The sequence below is a fragment of the Gracilinanus agilis genome, chromosome 6 (genome assembly GCF_016433145.1).
Source record: "Gracilinanus agilis isolate LMUSP501 chromosome 6, AgileGrace, whole genome shotgun sequence".
Taxonomy (NCBI): Eukaryota; Metazoa; Chordata; class Mammalia; order Didelphimorphia; family Didelphidae; genus Gracilinanus; species Gracilinanus agilis.
This window is the reverse complement of record NC_058135.1, coordinates 35,892,976-35,909,931: the sequence shown is the minus strand read 5'-3', so window position 1 is coordinate 35,909,931 and position 16,956 is coordinate 35,892,976. Positions and strand designations below refer to the sequence as shown.

At 37.7% G+C, this 16,956-nt stretch overlaps 1 protein-coding gene across 1 annotated transcript in view; it reads right to left on the bottom strand.

Moving 5' to 3' along the window:
• FRAS1 (Fraser extracellular matrix complex subunit 1) overlaps positions 1–16,956 on the bottom strand; it is a 545,529-nt gene that overhangs the window by 126,172 nt on the left and 402,401 nt on the right. Inside the window, exons 35-37 of the mRNA XM_044681606.1 lie at positions 9,202–9,234; positions 2,751–2,882; positions 565–690 (exon numbers count right to left, since the gene is read on the bottom strand). Of these exons, the coding sequence (XP_044537541.1) occupies positions 565–690; positions 2,751–2,882; positions 9,202–9,234 (291 nt within the window). The remainder of the gene's footprint in view (positions 1–564; positions 691–2,750; positions 2,883–9,201; positions 9,235–16,956) is intronic.

The window sequence follows — 16,956 nt, the reverse complement described above, 5'->3', positions numbered from 1 at the left end:
GGGAACTCATTTAGTTTTACCCCTGAGGATAGCTGTGGAGAGGAGGGTCAGAGTTCGAGTAGCCCCTTGGATTCTGTTCCACCTTCTGAGCACATAGTTCCAAGGGACTGAAATTCTCTCAGGTTCTCTAAAGTCTTCTGGGATCGGAGGCTCTCCACAGAAAACATTTTCTGCACAGTACAGGGACAGTCACAGGAAGATACTAGATGCTACCTCAGACTCATCATTCTATTTCTGTTTCTATTTCTTTTTTTTTAAGCTCATGTATTTAATTAATGAATTTAGAATTCTATTTCTAAAAAGAAGACAATTTCATATGAGTTGGGGAAATGTTTTAATAAGTTATTTTGTGGCTGAAGAGGAAAGTAACACAAATCCAGGCCACCTAACCGGGATGAGATTGATCTTCAAATAGCCCCTATTTTCCAAATACCTCCAAATAATTATAAGTCAAAATCTTATCATCAATTACTACTCCACGTCTGGAAAGTATACAAGACTGAATTTAAGTTTACCGTCAGTGTTCACCCAGCAAGCCAAGGGGAGAAGAAACCTCCCTCCTACCTGTATTCATGTGCCCTTGGAAGTCAGCTGTTTTCTTGACAAGTGCACCATGCAAGGGAGACTTCACTAGCTCAAAAGAAAGGTCTTCAGGAGCAGTGTTGGTGTCGCTCATTGCCAAATGAATCCCTGTAGAAGGTGAGATGATGACAACATGATGTTTCTACTGTCTTAACATGTAAAAGTGCCAGACAAAGAACCTAGAGCCAAAATTCCCATGTTAGACAGGAGATTGTGAATTATTGGAACTGTGTCAGATTAAATTCCTATGCCCCTCCACCAAAAAAAAAAGCATCACAAACTTGAAGTCTTGAAGACCTAGTCTCAAATTCTGTCTCAGATGCTCAGCAGTGGTGTGACCCCAGATAACCACAATAAAGTTTTTAATCTCTTTTGGCCTCAATTCTTCATCTGAAAAAAGGAAGGGGTAGGGTTGACTTGATGGTTTCTAGTCAATTTAGCCAAGAAGCAAAATTCTAAAAATTCAATTATAAGACAGTTATATGGAATTCAGAATAAATCTCCTATAGAAATAATGTGTATTGAATATGTTCCCAGGTTTGTCTTGAAAACCCATTGAGCCCACAATGTAACTGAACACTCAATTTGGGTGCAGGATCCTAGAAGCAGCAGAAATCACAAAATACAGAGGGGCAGAAGGAAGGAATGGACAATAAGAAGGAAGAAAAAGAGAGAAGGAGGCAAGAAGGAAGGGGAAACTCCTAGAGAGAAACAAGGGGATGAGGAAAGGGATGAGAAGAAGTTAGGGGAACTACTATAGGGAGGGGAGTTCTCTAAGACTCAAACCATGAAAAAACTAGTATCTATTAGCACTTTATGAATATTTGCCTATTTTATCCTCAGGACACCCCTGGATGTTACTATAAACTCCATTATATAGATGAGGAAGTAAAGGCAGATGGCGATGAAAGGACTGGTCCAAGTTCGCAAACCTAGCTGCCTAAACTTAGGTATACATTACATCAATCCAGCATTCCATGCTTCAAAATTACACCTCCATCTCAAAGGGCAATTAGGTAATCTACATCAATGAAAAAAAATCTTTTGGCATTAATTCATTAATTAGTCCTTTAGTGAAGTGCTATAAGTTAATCCCTTAGCTTTCAAGAGGTGGATCCATTTTTAAAAGATACATCTCATCCCAAATAAATCTCTAAGTTGCCTCCTCTATTTTTTATTCCTTCTCATTGTCTATCCCTCTGTATTTTGTGATTTCTGCTGCTTCTAGGACCCTGCACCCAAACTTATAGTGCTGCTATCATAGTTCAGCTACAGAAATTCATAGACTGTTAATAAAGTGAAATTTAAGAATTCTAAGTTCTGGGCAAAATGGGGGAAGATACTTTGAGGTGGGAAACCACCATGTAGGAATTGCATGGGATCTTCCTTCAGAATCATCTCCTCTTTGCATTTCACTTTATTCAGTTTTTCCTTCTTTATCTCTCGAGTCCATAGATTCTCTATTACCTTTACATTTTTCCCCCAACTTAATTTCCTCAGCAATGTGGCAAGGTCTCTGTGACTGGGCAGTGTGCTACTGGGACAGGCATGCTAGCAGATGATAATAGCCATAAGCTATTTAAAGTCAAGGGTTTATATATTGGGGGCTGCTGCTGCTGCTACATATTTCAAAAGAAGGCTGAGGAGACACGTTTCTCAAGTCATTATAAGCTCATTGCCTTATTACTAAAATGCATTCTCACAAAAGAAAATAAATTAATAAAGACAAGGCATAATCAAATATGAACAGAAGTAGAAATGATGATGGCTCTGGTCTCCTCGACACTCTGTTTCCTCTATTTATAATTTGCTTTTTGACTTTGCAAAAGAGAAAACAAGAATGTTTCATAGTGACACGTTCTCCTCTGCTCTCTATGACTTTAGAGATGGTAATAAATCAAATAACTAGAGACTTGGAAATACATTCTATGTTGCCTCGCATCAGTGAGAGCTACCCTGTGAAGGGTTTATTTCCCTCCCATTTATATGTATATGGGAAAGCGGAGGGTCAAAGGTGAGAATAAAGCAGTGCTGAGGTTTCCTGAAAGGAGAGTCCTCGCCTTTTGGTGCCAGTCAGGACGGGCTCAACATTTCCAGAGGTATTGGCATCTTAACACAGCTTCACTTCAACAACCCCTTCTCTCCACAACCCAGCTGATCTCTCTTACCAACATTAGCTTGGCCTCCTCGGCTGACCTCAAGAAATGGAACTGTGATCTGGAACTGGGGGGGTTGCTGATGAAGGGGAAGTAAGTGGATGGTAAACATCATTTCTTCTGTTGTGTGCTCTCCATCTGAAACTGGAAGGAAGGAAAAGGTGATGTAAATAAATAAATCAAGTGTGCTGTGATGGCACACAGGTTGTTTCTATACATAGGCAGCCCATATATTTTTAATATTGCTGCTGCACTTTGAAAAGATCCTAACAAATCAGGAAAGAAGGCAAGCAAATAATGCCAGACTCTGACTCAGACTAGCAACAGCTTTTGAAACTGTGTAAGAAAGGGCTGAAAAAAAAAATCACGTTGTCAGGATAAGACCATCCTGGTAGTTCTATCACAAAGTGGTTCTGATAAATATGTATGAAAAAAATATTAACATAAAGTATTCTCTCTCTGAGGAGGTGAGAAAAACCCACTATTTATTCATGGAATGCTTTTGATTTCGTTCATTCTTCTGGATCTCTAGAGATGAGTTTTCATTCAAGCCTTCTTTTTAAATGATGCAGATGCTTTCATAATGGAGGGAAGCTTTGTTCCAACCAAAAAAAGCCCTCTACATTTATAATGAAGGTGGGGTATGCATGCACAGGAATGATTATGAGGAGTTCATTTTGAAGACAAAAAGTGGGGATAAAGTGTTTTTCATTTATTTATCATGCTCTACCAACTATATAAAAAATGCATACTATCTAATCTCCCTGGGTTCCTTGAAAAGCATCTCCTGGAAGAAAAAAACGAATTATTGCTAGAATCTTTTTTTCTCCTCACTCTTCAAAAAGCATACTTTTCTTTAAGGAAGGAAGTGAACAAGCATTTATTAAGCACCTGCTACGTGTCAAGAACTACACTTTATAAATATTAGTTTTTATTGGATCCTCACAACAACCCTGAGACATAAATGCCATTATTACTCTCGTGTTATCGATGAGGAAACTGGAGCTGGCAGAGGTCATATGACTTATCCAGAGCCACAAAGCTACTAAGTGTTTGAGGCTGGATTTGAACTGTGGTCTTCCTGACTCTAGGCCCAACATTCTATCCATTGCACCAACTGGCTGTGCATTTTTCTACACAATAGAAAATTGTCCACAAAAATGAATACTTGCATATACAAAGAAGGCAAGAAAAAGAGGATTGCATATAAGCAGTATGTAACACATACAGCTTGGTCTAAATATAGTGTGTATATACATATATATATATATATATATATATGAAAATTCAACATAGTAGTGCCAAGTTGCCCTTCCCATATATCTTTCTGAGGTAGATTTTGTGCATCCTGAAGTAATTTACCTTTTGAGGAATATTTATAATTACTTATTGCAGAAGGCACATTTTCAATGATTCTAAGCTGCTCCCTGGGACAAAAATACTTTTTTTTTAAGACCATTATTCTCCTGGTAATTCTCTTTAGCTGAAAAGTATATGATAGAGCAATATCCAAAGAATCAAAATGTGGGATGTCTCAACAAATAACAGTGAGCCATACCTATATCAGTATCATTATATACCATTAGCACTATAATGGGGGTGAGATAAATACTGGTATCCAGTTATATCATGGGGGTAGGGCTGAGCAGAAAATCAGAAAGGGAGGCTGAAAGATCATTTAGTCAGTTAAGGGAGATAAAGGATGAATGGTCTAAGTTCTACAAAGGCACCCATATACTGGTAAAAGACCTTGAATAAGGACTCCAATACATTGGGCAAAACTCCTTTGGCAGATGTATGGAAGGACAGATACAAGCATAATACAAGGCCTAGAAGGGTTCCATTGTTATATTGAAATAGGACCATTAACTCTTTTATAACTGTCAAGAAAACTACAGTGAAGCATTCAAAATATTACATGCTTACATGGAAATATCTATTGCATGGAAACACTGGTATAACCTATATCAAACTATTTACTGTCTCCAGGTGGCAGGGATGTGGGGTGAGGAGAACATCTGAACCCTAAAATGTCAGGAAAGAATTGTTAAAAATTGTTCCTCCATGTAACTGAAAAAAGAAAGAAAGAAAATAAATGTCATATGCTTATAAATAAATATATTAGTCATGAGAAATATGTAAATGGATTTTTGTCCACAGAAAACTGCTTTTTTTCCTATGCAACACACTTAAATTGGTTTGATTTTAAATTAATACTATATTTCTGAGAGATGTAAGAGCTTAAACTCCTCTGTTTGGCATGTAAAGCCCTTCACAGCCTGACCCCAACCTCCTTTTATAGACTTCCCTTCCTGCACATTGCCCAATCAGATTCTTCTCTGCTCATACATGTGTAAGGATGGAGGGCTCCATAAATGTGGGAAGAGAGAATTACCACATAGACCCATCTCTCTTTCCCTCCAGATCCCACTCCATCTCAGCTACTAATACAACATGGCAACCCATCTTTCATTTCTGTGCCTTTCTATGTATTGGAATAAGGAATATCCTTCCTCACCTCAAAATCTTAAAATGCCTATTTCACTCTACGGTTCAACTCAAGTATCATTCTCGGTTGCTCGTGCCTCTAATGCCCTCTCTCTCCCATTATTTTACGTCTATTTCCTGTCTGTTTTTATACACATATGTCCGTTTTTGTCTCCCCAAACTAAATTATAATTTCAAGGGCAAGGATCCTTTGATTTCTTTACTTGTATCCTCAGTGTGTTGTGCAGTTTCTGGCGTCTAGTAGATCATTAATAAAGGCACAATAACTGTCTGAAATTATTTGGGAAGAGAGCAGGAAAAGTTACTTACTTCTGTACTAAATATGAGTCCGTATATTTGAGTGAAAAACCTTGTTGAGTGCTTTCTTTTTTTCTTTTGATAACTTATTGAGACATCAGAGAATAGCATGTTTCCCATTTGCTTAGAGAGGCAATGAAGAATAAAGGAATAACACCTTGGCTGGGAGTCACGGCACATTAGTACAGTTCTTCCCTTGGTCATATCACAGTCTTGGCTCCAGTTTTCTCATCAATAAATGACATTGATTCGATGATCTTTAAGACCCTTATCAGCTTAAAAAATTTTTTTTGATTCTATGAACTAGCTATGTAAGCTACATTACATCAATTAATGAGTTCATTTCCTGGATTTCTCTAGAGCTCTACTCAACATAAAATTATGGCTAGGTTTATACTACCAAGGATTCAAGAACACCAACATAGTAATGATGCAAGAAAACTATGGGCACTGACTCATATCAGAATATCATTAGATGTTACCCATATCCATTGAAGATAATACCATAATACATTCTCTCCAAAGAAAATGAATGGAAAGCTAACATAGGTATACTAAGGTCCCAGCACTGAGTGACCATCAGAAATGTAATATTATCAAGGCAGCTGATTTTTGCCCTGGCCCAGAATAATCATAGATCTCAGCAATAGTCCTGACTATGACTTCCTTTTCTTGCTAGTTTATGAACTTTGGGGCACTTAAATTCAGTTGCTAACACCTCCTAGGCCCAAGGTCCTTTCTAATCAAACAAGTCAATTCCGTAGCCTCACAGCTCGTCCCTCCCTCCCTCCCTGATAACACATGTAGCATATTTTATACCATATTTCTTTAGATGTTATAATAACTGTGGAGGTTTTGCTAGGCTGAGAGAAAGAAGGTGACAGAAGAGAAAAAAAGATTCATGAATCTGGAGGTCAGTTTCTCCTGTCTTAAAAAAAAAATCTTTTTTTCTTCATTTTTACCTTGTCTTAAGAAATTCTCCCTTTTTCGATAATTTATACAGTTCTGAATGAGAGTATTAGTTTGAGCTATTCCTAAATGAATATTAAGTAATACACCTCTAATTGGGAGAATGTAACATTTGTAACATTGTAAAAGGAATATATTGTAATATGAATGGTACCACCGATGCTGTAACACTTTAAAAAGGATTTTAAGCAATAGTATAGGAAACAAACAAACAAAAAGAACCAAAGACCTTTTACCTGTTAAAATCATTCCTAATTTTCTTCCTTTTTTAATATACATTTTCTTTTTTTTAACCCTTACTTTCTATATTAGTAACAACTCTAAGACAGAAGGGTAAGGGCTAGGCAAATAGGGTTAAGTGACTTACCCAGGGTCACATAGCTGGAAAGTATCTGAGTTCAATGACCATCTCTATGAAGATCATTCTCAAACTTATATATCCATCCCCAGTCTCTGTTTTAATCCCTAACCCTATAGTATCAACTGCTTCTTCAATACGTCAAACTGGATATTCCATAGGATTTCAAACTCAATGTGTCAAAAATGAACTCATTTTTTCTTCCAAACTCTTCCCCTTTTCCAACTTTCTTATTCATGTGGAAGACACCATTAAGCTTGCAGTTAAATAGGCTCATAACCAAGTGTTGTCCTTGATTTTTCACATCTCATCTCACATATCCAATCTGTTGCCAAATCTTACCATTTCTACTTTTCCAATATATGTGTCTGTCTCAATCTATCTATCTATCTATCTATCTATCTATCTATCTATCTATCTATCTATCTATCTATCTATCTATCTATAAATCGCCTTCACCACTCATAAAACCACAATAGCCCTTTATCATCTCTTGCCTGGACAAGGCAAAAGACTTCTTGACTTCCTGCCTCAAGTCTTTCCCCACTCCAATTTATCTTCCACTCAAGATGCCAAAGTAATTTTCCTAGAGTACAGGTCTGACAATGGCAATCTCTTCCACTTCCCCAAGTCATTTAGTTCCAATAGCTCCCAATTTTCTCCAGCATCAAATAGAAATCTTCTGTTTGGCATATTTGTTTCCATACCATTCCATTTGTTGATTCTGTGACTTTGCATTGCCGCTACCCCATACCTAAAGTATTTGTGTGCTTTGTCTCTGTCTCTTTTTCTCTCCTCTCCCCCTCACTTCTATCTTAGTTTCCTCAGCTTGTTCCAAATCTCAGCTCAAATCCAGCCATTTGTAGAAAGCCTTTCTGGATGGCACTTCCTGCTAGTGTCTTCCCGATGAGATTAGCTTCCATAGACTCTGCATATATCTTTTATGTTGTTATTGATATATTATCAGCCCCAGTAGAATGTGAGCTCCTTGAGGGTACTCTCCACCCCTCTTCTTTGTATCTCCAGAGCTTAGCATAATACCTGGCATACTGTAATTGTTTAAATAAATGCTTGTTGACTTGATAGTCAGGGTAAAACTGACTGATTTTACATAAATGATTCTGGCAATGCTGTTCTATATTTTGACTGTCTAACTTTACACTCTTTCATAAGGGAGGCAGTGTTCATGGTAGAAAAAAAGAACCAGCCCCAGAGTTATGTAGATCTGAGGTTAAGTCCCTTCTCTGACCCATTCTGGCCCTGAGACACTGGACGTTTAGGTCATGTAACCTCTCAGTGCCCCTGGCAGAAAGTGCTGATCTACATTGGTAGAGGGAATTTCTTTTTTGGCAGTTTCTTACAATAATGAAGTCATAGTTTTAGACTAGACACATGCACACACACGTAATTCACATGCACATTTCCAGGTATCAATAAAGCCCGCATATAGATCATTGGCAAACAAGTTATTTGTAATGCACTATGTTGCTATATCATAGTTTGCTTAAATATTCCCATGACTCCTTGTTGTAAGTTTACCAAATATATATTTCTGCGGCAAAGGAATGAATAATTTGGACAGTTTGTATCTCTGATATTCAGACTGTTGTCCAGAGACAGATCCAATTCTAATGGCACCATAATAAACTAGTCCATGTGTCTCCCCAAGGTATCACCAATATGTCTTTCAGTAGTTAGTTTGATACTATATAATGGTATCACGTGTTTTTGACTTGAATAAGCAACAGCTTACTCCGCTACAGAAATAGGTGTTATATATTAGGAGACCTGATAGAGCCATCAGGGTTGGACTAATCATCAGCCTAAATTAGGTTGGCTTTATTCTCCTTCTTTGTTTCATGATGAGAATCTATGTCTATGTGGGAATCAAGTTTGCTGCAGAAACATATTTCCCTTGCCTTTGCTCTAAGATATGGAGAAGTAGATTCAGGAGCACTTAGTCAGCATGAGGTGATCATAATAAAAAGGGCAGAGTTCAATGCAAAACCACTGGGCCAAAGAGAATTTTTGCATGCCTCATGAATTTTAAAGAATAAAACTACAAATTATTGGTTAGATGAAGCTGATTATGCAATTTTTTGTTGTTGAAAACCAGTAAATCTCGGTTATAAACAAAATAGACTCCTAAACCATCCGTTTTGGAACAGTTAGCTATCTATTTCAAAAGACCTAGTTCCTATTTTGCCTTTATGTAAGCCCTAGACAAATAGTTAAATGGAGACTGAGGAGAAAAAGAAGGAACAGGTTAGGAAAGGGCAAAAAACAAAACGGCAAAACATTGTCAAACAAAAACAAAAGTCGCTGTCATACCTGTGAAGCAGAAGTTCACGGATTCTGGAAGACCTGAAAGAATAAGGACATGGTTGTAAGGGTTGTCATTACTGCTGGCAAGGGAGAGATATGGATCAAGTTGAGGTTTGGGGATAGATCCTAAAATTATCCTGATTCTAAGTTGTTGAAGTCATGCTTGATTTTTTGTGACCCCTTTGGGGGTTTTCTTGGCAAAGATACTGGAGTGGTTTGCTGTTCCCTTATCCAGTTCATTTTACAGATGAGGAAACTGAGGCAAACAGAGTTAAGTGTTTTGTCCAGGGTCACATAGCTAGTATCTGAGGTCAGATTTGAACTCAAGAAGATGAGTCTTCCTAATTCCAAGCCCAATGCTCTATCCACTGTGCCACCTAGTTGTCCCTTGTCCGAGTCTAAGGAAAAGTCACAAGGTTCTTCAATATTATACTGAATTTAACTCTAACATTGTATTTTAAATAACACCAAAAATCCCATGCCAGGATAGAACATGGAAGTTGCAGTGATTTACAGCACATCCTTTCGGACTCCCATTTTTATCAGTACATAAAATCTCACAAACCAGTGAATAATGGGGATGGCACATATTAATGACAAGGCATTCTGATAGGCTGGTTTCACTGGGGAATTGAATGATGCCTGAGAATTTGATTTAAGCACTAAATTAGTAAGAGGAGATTTAGCACATGCCATCTATTCCTAAGGTAAACCAAGCTTCTTGTCTCTGAGATATTGCATGGAATAATAGGAAGAGTGATAGACTGAATTGGCAAGGCCTAGGTTCAAACCCTTAATAACTGTTTGATCAGGAGTATATGACTTGGCTTCCTTGAACCTCATGAGTTTCCTCAGTTGTAACTTATTTTTTTATTCAGTTGTTTTCTAGTCATGTCTGATTCTTCATGACCCTATTCAGGGTTTTCTTGCCAAAGATACTGGAATGATTTGCCATTTCTTTTTCCAGCTCCTTTTATGGATGACGAATCTAAGGCAAATGGGGTGAGTGACTTGCCCAGGGTCACACAACTGGCAAATGTCTGAGGTCAGATTTAAACTTAGGAAAATGCATCTTTCTGACTCCAGGCACAGCACTCTGTCCACTGTGCCATCTAGCATAGATGGAGAAGCTGAGTACTTGTACTCTTCCCTTTCCATCTGGGGTTCTACTTGGTTTGATCTCCATGGAATATCTAAGTTGACCCTGCATCTAGTATCCTCTCATTTTCCCCATCTTCTTTCCAGCTTCCTTTATATGTCTTCCTCCATTAGATTGAGAGTTCTTTGGAGGTGAAGACTGCCTTTTTTTGGTATTCCTAGTGCTTGGCACCTGGTAGATCCCTACTAAATGTTTACTAAATTGAACTGACTTCTTATGGTGACATATATTCAAAGTTTTATTCTTAAATTTTTATGGATCAATGATATTCCTGGATAATTATGGGCAATACACCTTTCTGTAATGATGTTCCATCCCAGTTTGATTTATTTGCTGCATTCTCAAGGATATTTGGGCATTTGTATTTGTAATACGCAGACATTTGGCATCTAAATTTATAAACTATAGAATTTTGTGGCATAATTCTCACTATCAAGTCATGGCTTGCTAAATATTTGATAGATATAAATTTTTGAAATCTTAAGGAATATTTCTCTTGGTTCCCACCACTTCTTTGAATTATCAGTATTGATATTTAATGCTAGTTATCTTTTGATCATTTCTGGTGACAGTGACCTGGTCCTGAATCATTATCATAAGCCTCTCCATTTCTAGAAATAAATCTGCAGAACTCCATTATCTGTCTGTTGTTTCTTTACAAACATACTGCTGATTTAGTTCATGAAGATGTCACCCATCCAAAACCTTTGGATTCTGCCCTGGGATCTTTGCCATTTCATAGACTCTATTTGGAGATAAACCACTTTTTAAAAGAGTCAACAAATCTAGTAGCATAGAGCTGTTGTTGAGCTTTACATCATTTGGGGAAATTCAATTTGTTTTATTATAAAAGTATTTATATAAACTTGAGTTTTACCTCGCTGAAGAATGTAAGGTATAGAATGAAACTCATTTCTTTTGGCCCTGGCCAACGTGGCAATTTGTTTTGTTTAACTATGCATATTTGTTACAAGGATTTGAGTTTTTTAACATTTAATTGAATTAAAAACAACATTGGAGGAGTTGGGCTGCTTTTCATTCTTTGTTTGGATGCCTTTTGCATCAGAAGTTGTACATATCATTGAGCCAAGAATATATGTTAAGACTGGTTTTATGTAGGTGTTAATTGCTCTAAATATGATCATTAGGCTTTGACTTTAGCATGCCAGTCAGTATATTAACAAACACGACAGCCCTGTATTCAGTGTGTCTTGCCTGAAGAAGACCATGGTATTTTTAAGTATCCCCTTCATTTACTAGTTCATATTTAAACTCAATTTCTAGTCTTCCTTGGGAATCATTAAAAACTGTATACTTATTGAGTCTAAATGATATTTTGAAAACATTAGAGAAAATTCCCCAAAAATGTAAGAAGTGTTTAATGTGCTTTTCAGCTGAATTATGATTCGATGTCATTCATGTATATGAAACGATTCATCTAATATTTTGGTAGGACTTCTTTTTTTGACTTGAAAGTCCTATTCAGTCCTTTTCATGAATGAAGTTAATCCATTAATTATTTAATGCCAAGCATCAGAACCACAGTGGGTTTAAACTGCCTCTCTGAAAGATGTCATGCTTTATAACAATTATTCTTGACATTAGTATGTTGGTAGCTTATTTTCAATAGAGAACAGTTTTCCAGATGGGCATCAAATACACTAAGTTTCCCGTTGTGTTCACTTCTATTTTATATGTTTGCGGGGCAGACTAAGCCATGAATATGGAAATGAATTAAGGGCTTTGTGAAACTCAATAAAGTCAGTATAAATGTCACTTAGTTTCTGGTAGCTCGTTCAATAATTATCCAATCAATAATGTGTTGCTCTTTACACACCCGGAACATTTTGGTATCTCTTTTTTGTTTCTCAAACAATTTACTGTTTTCTTATGTCTAGAGATCTGTTGAGTAATATAATCCTAGAACACTTGAAAGAAGGTATGAAAGCATGCAGCTGGCTTACATTCAGAGGGGGTCACTGATGCTTTCACCTTTTTAAAATAAATAAGTGATATTTTTTGTTAAAAAAATGGAATCAGGCTTGCAACAGAGAGGAAACTGGTAATTCGTGTGCAGCTATGCAGTATTTGAGCCAATGATTATTGATCTTATCTGGAGAAGCTAGTAGAGTCATCTCCCTGGATATAACAACTGCATTGTTCATTATATTAACTGTACATAAGTCTCCTGTGTCTCTTTTCAACCAATTTGTGCTTTTATTACGTTGGACTTCTTTCAAGCTCATAAGCAACCCCAGATTTTCCACAAGGTTCTTTGGGGCTTCTCCCCAAATAGAGGAGAACTCTATTGCTTTTATTTCTAAAACATATATAGTATACTTTTGACTGATGTTGAATTATGTTCCTGTGCCACTTTGACTTCTTACATGCTGTCATCTTTTAGCTACCACTTTTAATTGTATCAAAAATTGTTTGTTTTCGAGATCCCATTCTGTGCATTTCCCTTCTGCTGCCTTTAATCAGACAATATGGTGTTCAAGCATTCTTCTGTGTGTAGCAGCTAGATACTATATGAGAAATTTTCCAATTTCTTTCTACAAGTCTTCAATAGTTTTCTCAAAGAGATTTTTCTATGGTGGTATTTGATGTTTGCCCTTGGGAAATGTCCGCAATAGCTCTTTTTATCCTTTGTTCCTTACCATGGCAATAGGAACAGCATGCCCTGCTATGTGCAAATCCTGAAATGTTTGTAAAATACTATGTCAAATGTGAAAGGATGTGTTTATTCACTATCATTTCAGTAGGGAAATAATCTGCTTTTGATGAGTCAGATTCATACGGTCGAACTTGGAAAAGGCTTTTCAAAACTTAATTCTAAGAAGGCTCATCTCCTTTTCAAAAGTATTCAAGTCACAGGTATCATGTTTTTTCCATCCATTCCATTACTAGGTAGACCTTCTAAAATTTGCACTAAAAACAGATTTTTTAGTCACTTCAGGGTCTTCTTGTTTTCCCTCTTGAAATCTGTGACATCTCAATTTCTGCCTTCTTTTTTCTAATCTGGGTTTAAGAATGAATTACTAATGGTGATTATGATAATCATGATGGCTATACCTATGATTTCACTATGTAAGAAAATTATTGGTTGGACAATAATTTTATGAAATTATGTGGCCACCAATATTTATTATATCTCAAGTCAGAAATTTATTTACAAAATAGAGAGAAAACAATTAAGTAGAGAAATGTGAAGGGGATAGGAAAGTTATCTATCCTATCTTAATTCGGGCAGAGATTAATTAGTTCTCATTTAGGAAGGCCAGTAATGAATAATCACACTGCCTCCTCCAAGATGGAAGCTAGTCTCTCCAGAAACTAGGAAAGGAGTCAGCCTTTCACTCACCCCACAAAGTAGTCCAGGAGTCAGAGTCCAAGTTGGAGTCAAGCTCCAAGCCCCCCATCCAAGCTGCAGTCTCCAGCTAAAATCCCTAGAAGACTCTCTCCAGTTAGGAGACTATCCCCATAAGACTGACTCAGCCAAAGGATTCATGGCTTTTATGGTGCTAGCACTGCCTATGGCAGTGTTTGTGGGAACCATTTCTCACCTTCTGGAGGGGTGAACTCTTATCAAAGACCTCTGAAGGTATCAACTCTAATCATAGGATTCAGGAGTTTTTGGAGTTGTCACTCATTATAGTAAGTGACTTTCAAACTCCTCCAAGCTTTTGTGGTTCAATCCAAAAACAAACAAAGGAGAGTTAATCCTGTCTTCAGTATTGTTAATCAAAATGTTAACTCAAAATAGACAAAGGAAGTAAAGGATTCCCTTTCACAAGTATGAACTCAGAGCAAAGAATTTCCTTTTACAACTATTATATGCAATGCCTTTTTTAAAAACTTTGCTTGTGTGTTTGTTTTGTTATATATAATTCTTGTTGAGTAAACTCACAAGTAACAATACACTTTGGTTCTTCCTATGAAATTTAGTTTTTGAGACTCAGTGTCTAGGGACAATAAATGATTTATTCAGGGTCACATAGACAGATAACCAGCTGTCCTAGTATGCTTATTACTTCTCTACACATGTGGAAGAAAGTCTTCATGTTTGTAAAGACTACAAAAAAAGAGGATTGGAAAGTTTGTTTTGCACCACATCACTGAATTCAACATAGGTAGGAACTCATAATTCCTACCTTTTGGTCAGCAGCTATACTGACCAGGGGGAGGAGAGAATGCTACCAAGAAATGTTATTGTTAGGTCAAAGTCCTCTGGATTCAAGTGGAGATGCATACACTGATTTTTATGGCAAACTCTACTCCAGAATAAGATATAAACAGGAGAAATGAATCAACTGAAAACTCTCTTTTCTTTGTTTTTTTATTTATTTCCTGTCCTCTCTCCATCAAAAAGAAATATCCTGAGGTTCCGGGTTAAGATGGCAGCAGAGTAAGAAGCAGCTCTTAACCTCTCCTGACCGAAACACACAAAACTCCTCAAGGGGACATAAAAACAAGTCCAGACGAACGGAGGAACCCCACAACAGGGCACAGCGTGGAAGGTACGTGGAATCGAGACATTTCCAGGCTATAAAGGGCTCTCACTCAATCGCGGGCTGAGCAACCGCCCCACCCCCATCCCCTCCACACTCACCTATAGCTCCGAACCCAGCTAAAAAGAAATAGAGCAAGTTTGGGGCACCCATCGAGTCATCGGCAGCTCCGGGACCTGTTCCTGAGAGCAGCAAGACTTAGGACCCCATTAAGTCAAAAACGCACGCGAAATCTGAGCGCGTGCGGGAGCAGGACGCTGGGCGCAGAGTGCCGGCTGAGCAGAGGCGTGGGTGGAGGCAGACACAGCCAGGAACTAAAGCCTAAGTGGGGAACCAGTGCAGACGGGTATACGACTGTGGAAGTAGCTCCCTGAGACTTGTAAAGGAACCTCCTGCAGAGGATCAAGCAAGGGAATCCACCAGGGGGCTTGACCTTGGGAAAAAACTAGAACTCAGACCTCAGGAGCCAATAGATCTCTGACAGACACTGAGCGCGAGGATAAACCTGAGAAGCTGCTGGGCTAATGATGGCTAATCAGTCACAGGAAGTTCAGAAGAGAAAGAATAATAACAAAAAAAAGAAGTCTTTAACACTCGACAGCTTTTACACAGAGAAAATCCAGACAACCGAGCAAACAGAGGAGGAGAACAAACAACCATCCAGACCCTCCCCAAATAAGGAAAACTCCTCACAAGTTATGGAAGAGTTCAAAACTGAGATTTTGAGGAAAATGGAAGAGATCTGGCAAGAAAATAACAGTTTAAAAGGTAGAATCTTGCAACTGGAAAGCGAGGCTCAGAAACCAAATGAACTGATAAGCAAACTGAACACAAGAAATGACCAGATTGAAAAGGAATACCAGAAGATTATGGCCGAAAACCAGAAGATTATGGCCGAAAACCAGAAGATTATGGCCGAAAACCGAAAGATTATAGCCGAAAATCAATCCCTAAAGGCTAGAATTGAGCAAGTAGAAACTAATGATCTCTCAAGACAACAAGAACAAATAAAACAAAGCCAAAAGACTGAAAAAATAGAAGGAAACATGAAATATCTCAATGAGAGAGTGACAGACCAAGAAAACCGGTCTAGAAGAGACAATTTGAGAATAATTGGTCTTCCAGAAAAACCAGAAATTAATAAAAACCAGGACTCTATACTAACAGAAATAATTCAGCAAAATTGCCCTGAAGTCCTACAACAAGAGGGCAATATAGACATTGAATCCTTTGATTCATAGAACACCTGCGGCATTCGATCAAGAAAGGAAAACACCAAGAAATATCATTGCAAAATTCAAGAGTTTCCAAGCAAAAGAAAAAATCTTACAAGAAGCCAGAAAGAAACAATTCAAATATCAAGGAGCAACAATCAGGATCACACAGGATCTGGCAGCCTCAACACTAAAAGACCGCAAGGCGTGGAATACAATATTCAGAAAGGCAAGAGAGCTGGGCCTGCAACCACGGATCAACTACCCATCAAAACTGACTATATATTTCCAGGGGAAAGTATGGGCATTCAACAAAATTGAAAAATTCCAGGTATTTGCACAGAAAAGACCGGGGCTAAATGGAAAGTTTGATATCCAACCACAAAAATCGAGAGAAACCTGAAAAGGTAAATAAGATACAGAGGGGAAAGAAAGAAAACTTATAACTTTTAAATTTGCCTTTTTAAGGGCCTCAGTGAGATCTAATTATCTGTATTCCTTTGTAGAGAAATGTTATGTTTAATTCTCTGTAGTGAACTCTATTCACTATTATAATATTCACTATTATAGTAACCAGAAGAATAATTAACAGGGTGAGGGTGGAACACTAAATAATCTAAGATGGCATGGGGGATGGGAAAGAGGGGGTGAATAGCAGGGGACACCAAGAGAAACTTGAGCGAATAAGAAAATAGAATATTCTATTACACACAAAGAGGGCATGGGAGAGAGAGGGGACAAATACTATTATAAGAAGGAGAGGAAGAGAGCATAAAGAGGTAATAATCAAACCTTACTCTCAGTGTAATCAACCCGGAGAGGGAAGAGTAGCTATACTATCCATTGGGAAATAAAACTCTTATCTTACCCTTCTGAG